The 10,669-nt window shown below is 42.4% G+C and overlaps 4 protein-coding genes and 1 long non-coding RNA gene across 5 annotated transcripts in view; all 5 read left to right on the forward strand.

The window, feature by feature from the left end:
* The window catches only part of LOC117955489 (alpha-1B adrenergic receptor-like), a 7,919-nt gene extending 5,999 nt beyond the window's left edge, over positions 1-1,920 (forward strand). The window contains exons 4-5 of the mRNA XM_034890016.1: positions 1,106-1,236; positions 1,548-1,920. Coding sequence (XP_034745907.1) covers positions 1,106-1,236; positions 1,548-1,865 — 449 coding nt within the window. The 3' untranslated portion in view covers positions 1,866-1,920. The remainder of the gene's footprint in view (positions 1-1,105; positions 1,237-1,547) is intronic.
* Positions 1,921-2,524: 604 nt separating this feature from the next.
* On the forward strand, positions 2,525-3,154 carry LOC117955492. Its single transcript, XR_004659057.1, has 2 exons — positions 2,525-2,777; positions 2,824-3,154. It is a non-coding gene; the product is annotated as an uncharacterized LOC117955492 (long non-coding RNA).
* Positions 3,155-4,222: 1,068 nt separating this feature from the next.
* On the forward strand, positions 4,223-4,651 carry LOC117955486 (histone H2A-like). Its single transcript, XM_034890013.1, has one exon. It carries the CDS (start codon positions 4,252-4,254, stop codon positions 4,633-4,635), a length of 384 nt encoding a protein of 127 aa, XP_034745904.1. The 5' UTR covers positions 4,223-4,251; the 3' UTR covers positions 4,636-4,651.
* A 990-nt stretch (positions 4,652-5,641) lies between these two features.
* Positions 5,642-6,109, forward strand: LOC117955487 (histone H2B-like). Its single transcript, XM_034890014.1, has one exon. The coding sequence runs from the start codon at positions 5,683-5,685 to the stop codon at positions 6,058-6,060; it is 378 nt and encodes a 125-aa protein (XP_034745905.1). The 5' UTR covers positions 5,642-5,682; the 3' UTR covers positions 6,061-6,109.
* A 1,969-nt stretch (positions 6,110-8,078) lies between these two features.
* On the forward strand, positions 8,079-9,027 carry LOC117955484 (histone H1-like). The gene has a single exon (XM_034890010.1). It carries the CDS (start codon positions 8,381-8,383, stop codon positions 8,996-8,998), a length of 618 nt encoding a protein of 205 aa, XP_034745901.1. The 5' UTR covers positions 8,079-8,380; the 3' UTR covers positions 8,999-9,027.
* Positions 9,028-10,669: the final 1,642 nt, after the last annotated feature.

Raw genomic sequence — 10,669 nt, forward strand, 5'->3', positions numbered from 1 at the left:
CCCCATGTTGTCCCCATGTTGTCTTCATGTTGTCCCCATGTTGTCCCCATGTTGTCTTCATGTTGTCCTCATGTTGTCTTCATGTTGTCTTCATGTAGTCCTCATGTTGTCTTCATGTTGTCTTCATGTTGTCCTCATGTTGTCCCCATGTTGTCTTCATGTTGTCTTCATGCTGTCCTCATGTTGTCTTCATGTTGTCTTCATGTTGTCCTCATGTTGCCTTCATGTTGTCTTCATGTTGTCCTCATGTTGTCCTCATATTGTCTTCATGTTGTCTTCATGTTGTCCTCATGTTGTCTTCATGTTGTCTTCATGTTGTCCTCATGTTGTCCTCATGTTGTCCTCATGTTGTCTTCATGTTGTCTTCATGTTGTCCTCATGTTGTCTTCATGTTGTCCCCATGTTGTCTTCATGTTCCTCATTTTGGGGAGTCTTATTCAATTTTATAGCATTGTAAAACAAATGGAAGTGTTTTTGAAATAGTATTGAGTAAAAGTTGACATATTCCAGTCTGTGATTATCATCAACATCCATTCCTTTAATTTTAGTCTCAATAATTCCTAATTTCTGCTTTTCTAACTCAAACATTAGGTATAATTCCCTATAAATGAGGTTTATTGACCATAAATTCCAAAAATAACTAAGTAGTGTAACGTAGTGTTAAAACTTCAAAAAATAGTGACAAACATTGAAAAAATTGTTGATTTTCAATTTTGACGAGAAGACAACGCGAGGGTTAAGGAGAGGAGGAGACAAGGAGGGCTACAAGGCTTTCAATTTAATTTTCAATTCAATTCAACCTTATTTACAGTATCAATTCATAACAAGAGTTATCTCAAGACCCTTTACAGATCTAGAGCAGGTCTAGACCACACTCCAGAATTTACAAGGACCCAACAGGTCTAGTAGTTTCCTCCAGAGCAAGCAGCAGTGCGACTGTTCAGTCTGTTTCAGACAGTTTCGGTTTAAAAAATGAGAAATGTTTTTGTTTCATGTGTTAATGCTGTGAGTTTGTTTGTGTGTGTGTGTGTGTGTGTCTGTGTGTGTTTCTCTGTGTGTGTGTGTGTGTGTGTGTGTGTGTGTGTGTGTCTGTGTGTGTGTGTAGGCTCGTTCAACAGCAATCTTCCTGTTCCTCGTCATCCTGAGACTTTATTTAAAGTTATTTTCTGGTTGGGATACTTCAACAGCTGCCTGAACCCCATCATCTACCCCTGCTACAGCCGCGAGTTCAAGCAGGTAACACATACTACTACTACTACTACTACAACTTCTACTACTACTACTACTACTTCTACTACCACTACTTCTACTACTACTACTACTACTACTACTACTACTACTTCTACTACTACTACTACTACTACCTACCCATGCTACAGCCGCGTGTTCAAGCAGGTAACACATACTACTACTACTACTACTAATACTACTACTACTACTACCTACCCCTGCTACAGATGCGAGTTCAAGCAGGTAACACCACGCACATACTACTAGTACTGTGTACTTGTGTCCAGGAATTCATCCGTTTGTCTTTCTGTGTCCAGGCCTTCATCCGGATCCTGCGCTGCCGCTGGAAGAGGAAGCGCCAGGGTTGGCAGGCGTACTACAACTACCGGCACCACCAGGGCTCGTCCTTCCTCAACGGCAGCCAGCAGACGCTGTCCTCCGTCAGCCCAAGCCCGCGCTCTGTCGCCTCCAGGCTCCGCCCCCCGGCCTGGCCCGAGGGAAACCCCCTCCCTGGGGGGGCAGGACGGGGGCGGCTGGGCCCCGCATCCCATCTCGCCAAGGACCCTGTGGCTGGGGGGCGAGGGGGGGCCGGCAGTCAGTCTCATGTTAACAGTCAGAGCGTTGATGAGCACTAACTGAAAACAGCCTGCCGCTGAAGGAAGTGGCTTTTAAAAACACGCAAAAGTGTCACCCAAGGGGGAGGGGGGGGGGGCTCTCCTTGCTAAGCGTTTTCCCATGGCGCCATTTTAATGCTACGAAGCCATCATCTGCTGTTAGCATCCCATTGACTCCCATTCATTTTGGCACCACTTTGACAGTGAATAACTTTACATCTGAAGCGTTTAAAGACTCTTTTTGTCCGTTGTTTATTTCTAAAGAAACACAACAATGTATAAAAGGCTCCGTTACCTTATAGCTCATGTTATGGCTCCGTAGCAGACGTTTTTATAAAAATATGCTAACGACTGTGTCATAACCACGCGACTTACTGTTTATAGTCACAAATCACTGTATTGCCAAGAGAAGCTCGCAGATAGTTTGGTCTTCCAACAGCTGTTTAATTACTAATGTTAACTAGCATGTTAGTTAGCAGTAATCAGCCTGTGTCTATGTTAATGTTAACTAGCATGTTAGTTAGCAGTAATAAGCCTGTGCCCCCGCCCCCCCCCCCCCAAAAAAAAGCCAGGAGAACGATAAAGTAATTTAGGATGATGAATAAAATTCATCCGGCCATTGGGCAACGCTGCTGTAGGAACCAAGTGCACCCGTGACATTTGACACGGATCAATGAATCGTTGGTAACGTTGGAGGGACAACGGGGGTGTGACAGACAGTTGATCTCCCTCTACCTAAAAACAAATGGGTTCACACGGACAGCCAACAGCTGTGTGAGCAGACATCCTCACATGCTCTGGTTGTGAGGGACCACCAAGAAGATGAACAAGAATAGACACTTAATTCCCTATAGTCACGTTAATCAGCATCAGTTGCCAGATTCATCAGACTACACCTACCACCCATCAACGTCTCACTGGTGGACAGACCAGGTGAGCTTCCTCCTGGACAGCACTGTGTTGTTGAAGTTGAGTCCAGCATACTCCCCGATGTGGGGCCTCCTCAGGCCCAGGGCCTCGATGATCCAGTAGAACTGCTCATCCCGATCGTGGTACTCGGTAGACCTGAGAGCACAGGTCACACCTTCCAGACTGTCCACGATGGGACGGGCAAAGTTGTGTTTTGTTTAGACTCTGAAAGAAAGAGGGGAGGGGCAGTTTTAACAATTAATATATAAGGAATACTTCATTATGTCCAAATGTTGTTGCAAATACTACAGATGTTTAAGTCTTAACCCTTGTGTTGTCTTCACTTTGGGACCCTCTCGTGTCCCTCGGGGTCAAACTGACCTGTGACTTATTTGGGGTTTTAACCCTTGTGTTGTCCTTGGGTCAAATGTGACCCGTTTTCAAAGTTTAAAAAAAAGAAATCAGAAATATGGTTTTCTTTCAACCAAATTGACGCTGTATGGAACCCGTTAATCATTCTCTCCAGGTAAAAGTAAAGATAACATCCAATGAATTTTGGGTGTTTTGACAGCATCTGAGAAAAATGTTAAAAAGGTTTTAAAACCATATCCTACCTAAACTTTGACATATACCACCTGTGATTCACCCAACATCCTCGGATCTTAACTATTATTTAGAATAATGTATCCTTTTTGCTTTTTTTTTAACTCGTTTAAAAAGCTTTGAAAGATGCGACAAACACGACAAACAGTTCATGGTTGACAGAGACAACACAAGGATTAGATACTAATCTACAATGTGTGACTGCAGTGACCTCTAGTGGACGTTAGAGGAACTGTGGTCTGGGTTTTAATAGTCTAACTGTAACACGTGATGTGTGTTAGTGCTACTTCCTTTTAGCTTCATTAGCATATTGTCGTTAAAGTACTGTGCTGTAATAATGACTGACCTGAGCTAAGCTGACTACCCCCTGCTTTATGCTAAACTAATCTAACCCCATCCTGGACCTACCTCTTTGCCGGAGAAACAGGAGAGCAAGAGTTCACTTTTCATGTCGGTGTTCCCTTAAATAATACAAGTTTGAAGTGTCGTAATAAAATGTGATAATTTAAGTGACTTAATGAAATAAAGTTTAAATAAAAAATTGTAACCATGGTGTTGTCTAGTTTTTCAGTTTAGACACACACACACACACACACACACACACACACACACGAAACAACAGGGGAGACACTATTTTTTTCTCATTATGACTCTAGAAACATATTTCTGATATATACATATCAACATATATAATCAAATGCGACCCGAAGAAAACACAAGCGTTAAATGACGTTAAAAGATCCCTGGCTCTGTGATACAAACGGAACTCTACACTCTCGCTTCTGATTGGACGATAACAGTTACGCTCAGGCTGACCAATGAGCGAGCAGCTGTGCCTATATAAACCCAGAGCGGCGGCTTCAGAGTTACTTTCTTTCTAACCACTGAAGAGAATATGTCTGGAAGAGGAAAAACGGGCGGCAAAGCCAGAGCTAAGGCAAAGACCAGGTCCTCCCGGGCCGGGCTCCAGTTCCCGGTCGGCCGTGTCCACAGGCTGCTCCGCAAAGGGAACTACGCCCAGCGGGTCGGTGCCGGAGCCCCCGTGTACCTGGCGGCGGTGCTGGAGTACCTGACCGCTGAGATCCTGGAGCTGGCCGGAAACGCCGCCCGGGATAACAAGAAGACCCGGATCATCCCCCGCCACCTGCAGCTGGCCGTCCGCAACGACGAGGAGCTCAACAAGCTGCTGGGCGGGGTGACCATCGCTCAGGGCGGCGTGCTGCCCAACATCCAGGCCGTCCTGCTGCCCAAGAAGACCGAGAAGCCCGCCAAGAAGTAGACCCCGGAACCGGCTTCACCCAAACCAACAAAGGCTCTTTTAAGAGCCACTCACATCCAACTAAAGACCAATCCTTCACATATATAATTATCACCACAACAATTGTGATGTAATCCCATTATTGAAATGTGATGATACAAAAGGTGGAGTAAAAAATTAACTCCAGTGCAAGATGGTGCTTACACCTGATTAGTAGTTAAGTATTACATGTTACTTTTTTTGGTCATTAACATACATTTCAGTGGTGTATTTGTGCTTTTACTAAAAATATAACTACACGATATTGGCCACCCATGATAGCAACAGAAGAGCTGCAGTGATGGCCTGTTATTGAATAGTAAGCCTATGTCTAATAGTTGTCTCCCTGGATGAACAATAATAGTAAAACATCCTCAAAACAAGAACAGTAACTCTATTGTAAAACACTACATATGTCGGTTTATTAATCATGTCAATACTGTGTTGAATGTACACTACATTTCTTTTGAGTGGTGTCCCATTTATTTTTGCTTTTCATCAAAAACACGTTGTTATTAGGCACTATTCATGAAGCCACCCAGGAGGGCAATAGAGAGCCGTTGTGCGAGCATAACATCTTTGTAGCCTCTTATTGAACAATAATTAATATTAGGCCTACTTTATATTAATATATATATTCATATTATTGTATATTACGTTTTCCTCTTGAAGCCACACAGGATAAGCAGTAGACTCATTTGTAGTAAAGGTCTGCACTACTTCCTTAGGTATGATAGAGATGTTCTTCTTATCTCAGTAAGCACTTGTATGCATACTTCATCGTTGGTTATAACCATAGACCGTTAATATTAATAATATAGATCAAACTTATATAGTCTATGGTCATAACAGTGTCCTTCAGTCTCTCCTAACGGTTACTTTGCGTTGGCGCATGCTCAGTCTCAGTCAAACCGCTCAGCCAATCCTGTGCAAGCAACAGCACAGTCTCATTTGCATGAGCTGAATATAAAGAGGGCGTCCGGGGCTGAATTTTCATATCCGTTTCAGGAGCTGCCGTCCAGAGGAAACATGCCAGCAGAAGCCACCGTGAAAGCGCCCAAGAAGGGCTCCAAGAAAGCCGTGACCAAGACCGCGGCCAAGGGCGGGAAGAAGAGGAGAAAGAGCAGGAAGGAGAGCTACGCCATCTACGTGTACAAGGTGCTGAAGCAGGTGCACCCCGACACCGGCATCTCCTCCAAGGCCATGGGCATCATGAACTCGTTCGTGAGCGACATCTTCGAGCGCATCGCCGGCGAGGCCTCGCGCCTGGCTCACTACAACAAGCGCTCCACCATCACCTCTCGCGAGATCCAGACCGCCGTGAGGCTGCTGCTGCCCGGGGAGCTGGCCAAGCACGCCGTGTCCGAGGGCACCAAGGCCGTCACCAAGTACACCAGCTCCAAGTAGACCGTCCCCCCCCCGCTGTTACTATAGCAACACAACGGCTCTTTTAAGAGCCACCCACCGACTCCACTAAGAGCTGAAGTTTTACTTCGTGTTAAGATATGTGAAAGTATGTCTCTGGCTTACAAATTCCTCAGGAACTGTTGTCCCCATGTTGTCCCCATGTTGTCCTCATGTTGTCCCCATGTTGTCCTCGTGTTGTCCCCATGTTGTCCTCATGTTGTCCTATATCAATGTTCTTTATAATTCCCCAAAATAACATGATTGATTCCACCCAACGCTCTTTGCCAAGTACAAATCTCTACTTTCATTCATTTTGGGGCGTCTTATTCAATTTTATAGCATTGTAAAACAAATGGAAGTGTTTTTGAAATAGTATTGAGTAAAAGTTGACATATTCCAGTCTGTGATTATCATCAACATCCATTCCTTCAATTTTAGTCTCATTAATTCCTAATTTCTGCTTTTCTAACTCAAACATTAGGTATAATTTCCTATAAATGAGATTTATTGACCATCCATTTGCTGGTCATATAATTAGGAAATCATGAAAAGGTTGATTTGTTAGTAATTACATGCAGTTATAATCATCTCAATTAAAAGAAATTGACATTTGAAATATATACTGTGTGTGTGTGATGAATAACTATAATGAACACATTTCATTTCTTGAATGGAATTACCAACATAAATCAACTTTTTCATGATTTTCTAATTATATAAGCAGCACCTGTAGATTCTATAAATAACTGTAAAACTAAAGTTAATAAGTTAGGTTCATGTAGTGTTGAAAATGCCAAAAAAAGTGACAAAAATGTAAAAAAAAAAAAAAAAATCAAATGCCTAAAAGCCTCAAAACTGTTGGTTTTCAATTTTGACAGGAAGACAACACAAGGGTTAAGAGCCCTTTTCAAAGAAGTGGGATTTTAATTCATATTGAAGAGTTTGTGCATAACAGTTTAATGTATAATGAGCCCAGATTATTATTATTATTACCATTATTTAGGGTAATCAGTTCCTTAAACTCTTCTTTCATGTAAAGTACATTTAAATGGATTGCATTGAGTGTTTACAGCTTCTCATCGTTTGGAGAAAGTAATTCATTATGTTGAGATACAAACTAATTATCTTGAGAAAGTTCCTCATTAAAATTTATGCTTTTAAATTTAAGCAAAACAAGATTATAAAACCCTACAGAAGGCTAAATATTATATAAAAACATAACATGCTCAAACCAGAGACTGTCTTCCATAAAACTACAATACAATCTGAAGCTTTCGTTTTATCCCTCTACATGCTCTGCACACATATATAAGCATTTATTTATTTTAATTCATATAACTAATAACTTTTCCACGGTGTTTTAAGTGTTTCTGTACTGTATTCTGTTAAGCTGTGAACTTTGCACGTAATGTCATACTACAGTGTAGTGTGGTATGACAATAAAGAAATCCTGAATCCTGTTTTTGTCATATTTAACAACTTTTGCAATCCCACATTTTCTTTGCATTTCTATAAACTTACACATTGATTAGATCGGCTTGTTATGAATGACAGGGACAAGGTCATGATAGAAAAAGATTTCGAGGCATCTACAGCTGGTGGCAGTTATATCAATCTCAGTATAGTATAATAAACCTGTGTTTGGAGGCCCATCATGTCCAATCCAACATGTTATGGATCCACATCCAACATGTTATGGATCAATATCCAACATGTTATGGATCAATATCCAACATGTTATGGATCAATATCCAACATGTTATGGATCAATGCCAGGGGATAAACCAATGTCAGGTAACGCCTAGATCCACACCCAGCACCCTGTGTTTACCACCACTGAAAACTTTTCTAATTTAAGCTAAATAAAACACATTGATGCAGATATTTCTCTTTTATTCGAACCTAACATGTGTCTGCTTACCGAAAGACCACTCTCACATGTAATACACATCATTTTTAGATATTTCTAAAGATAAAATGTGAAGAAAACTCGCTATGAGTAGTCCAAAATCACAGTGTATCCGAGAGGTTTGAAGCCTCCTGTAATCGAATTAACGATTCCTCGTCGCCATACATGAGCTCAGTGGGAAGGGGAGAAGGTTTCCTCACCGCGACAACAACTATTGTGTTTTAAAACGTTTCTTTTCTATGAATTTTACCCCCAAAATGTGGAAGAGAAAACACAAAATGTCGCCACATTTTCAGCAGGGCAGCGGAGCGGCTGTGGGTTGACTCTCCACGGCTCTCATGGGCGGTATAAGTCCCGCCTCGCGCGCGAGCGGGAACACTGCAGACTGTAACGCGACAGAGAAACAGAAACATGGCGGAAGAAGCTCCAGCGGTTCCCGCGGTTAAAGCCCCGGCCAAAGCCCCCAAGAAGAAGGGAGCTCCGCGGGCTAAGAGCGACGGGCCCTCCCTCCCGAAGCTCATCCTCGACGCCGTGACCGAGGCCAAGGACCGTAAAGGCACGTCGCTTCCGGCCATCAAAAAGACGCTGGCCACCAAGGGCATCGACCTGGAAAAGGCCAACAAGCGCATCAACACCGCGGTGAAGAAGCTGGTGACCGACGGAAAGCTGGTCCAGAACAAAGGGATCGGCGCTTCCGGGTCCTTCAAGCTCCCCAAGGCTGAACCTAAAGTTGCCAAAACGGGCAAGAAAACTCCCGTGAAAGTGAAGAAACCTGCTGCCAAGTCCCCGCAGAAGAAAACAGCCGCTAAGAAAACCGCAGTGAAGAAAACGGCCGCCAAGAAAACCGCAGTGAAGAAGACGGTTGCTAAGAAACCCGTCGCTAAGCAACCAGCAGCTAAGAAGTCTCCTGTGAAGAAAGCGGCCAAGAAGCCAGCAGTGAAGTCCACTCCCAAGAAGGCTGCTCCTAAAAAGGTCGCGAAGAAGAATACCCCGGTGAAGAAAGCTGCAGCGAAGAAGTCCAAGAAGTGAAGCGGCTCTTCAACCTGCCCTCGGTCCCCCAAAAGGCTCTTTTAAGAGCCGCCACAGACTCTCCTAAGAGCTGCTTTCCTACAACTTTACATCAGATTTCCATTGTTCTATAATAACACTTTAATCTACTGGTGAAGAGTAGCCTACTCTGTGTGTTGTGTCTCTGAATTGTGTTTTGGGTCTGTGTGTTTGTGTGTTTTTTTTGGTGTGTCTGGTGAAGAGTAGCTACTGTAATCTTTCCTGTCGGATGTGCTACATTTTTTGTGGGTGTCTTGTGAGTCCCACTAATGGGAGGTTTAGTTCTGCCACATTAAGACAAGAAGGAAAGAGGTCGAGGATGATTAGTGGTTTAATCATGGGTGTTTGTGTGTCTGTGTATGTGTAAATCAACCAATCACTCGATTTTACTTTGAAGAGTTTTTAAAATCCAGACAATGCCTCCCTCTCCTGTTAGAGAAGGTTTTGTGCAGTTATTGAGGCCTGTTCGAGGACACCAACCTGTGCGCCATCCACGCCAAGAGGGTCACCATCATGCCCAAAGACATCCAGCTGGCCCGGCGCATCCGCGGAGAGAGGGCTTAGACCTCCTCCACCCACCAGACCAGCTAACGGTCACACAACGGCTCTTTTAAGAGCCATGCACTCACTCTGACCGAGCACACTCCTCAAACGATACTGACTCCCACTAGTTTATGAATTACAAAATTTACAAAAATCGGCCAATTACAAAATATGTAGTTTATATACAGTGTATCTCATACAGAGGCCTACTATACTACAGAAGTAGTGCAAACCGTACTTTTTATTTATATATATATATATATGTGTATATATATGTATATATATGTATATATGTATATATATATGTGTGTATATATATATATATGTATATATATATGTATTAAAAACTATATATACACAGGCCCACTATATTAAACGAATGTTATATGATATATCTATAGGCCTTTATTTCCACATCTGTGTTTTATTTTATTAATGAATTCATGTCAAATTGAGTATGTATGTATAACAATGGCAGCTCTTGGCCTCCATATTATTACAGGCGATCAAAAGGAATTTAGTGTCAAACTAAATTCTGGTTTTACAAACTTTCCTAAAGAAATGAATTAAATATGTGTTGTGCGTTAAGTTAGAGTTTTTCTTAAAGGAGTCTGGTTCCTCACAGCTCACCATGACGTTGTCTCACTGCTGCTGTCTTGTATTCATCAGTGTAATAATATAAGTTACTTAATTACAGCAACACTGAACATCTGTGTAAACTGGATATCACTTATTAAAATGACTGCATCACAATGAATAAAAAGTAAAGAGTTTTGAAGTTTCCAATCCCGGTAACAAGACAGCAGAAGGCAGCCCGCTGCACCAAACTCAATTGAAAGAAAGCTTGATTTAAGAAAATATCTGAAAAAAGACAGAATACTAGGATGACAATAAAGACTTGAAGGATATCTGGCAATGATAATTTCTTACAGATTACATGATAATAGCCTATTATGATAAATGTTCAAAGCTCAGGTTAGGCCTGTTTAAGGCCCTCATGTTGTCCTCGGGTCAACTTTCAGCTGGACACTGAATGAATTTGACGCCTGCGCAGTAGGCTATAACCGTGTTGGCCATGTCCTCTCTTACGTCCGCAGATAAGACGTAAAT

Source organism: Etheostoma cragini, chromosome 13 (assembly GCF_013103735.1).
Source record: "Etheostoma cragini isolate CJK2018 chromosome 13, CSU_Ecrag_1.0, whole genome shotgun sequence".
NCBI classification, from domain to species: domain Eukaryota; kingdom Metazoa; phylum Chordata; class Actinopteri; order Perciformes; family Percidae; genus Etheostoma; species Etheostoma cragini.

Coding starts and splice junctions, on each gene's coding strand:
- LOC117955486 (XM_034890013.1), top strand. CDS start 4,252: ATGTCTGGAAGAGGAAAAACGGGCGGCAAAGCCAGAGCTAAGGCAAAG.
- LOC117955487 (XM_034890014.1), top strand. CDS start 5,683: ATGCCAGCAGAAGCCACCGTGAAAGCGCCCAAGAAGGGCTCCAAGAAA.
- LOC117955484 (XM_034890010.1), top strand. CDS start 8,381: ATGGCGGAAGAAGCTCCAGCGGTTCCCGCGGTTAAAGCCCCGGCCAAA.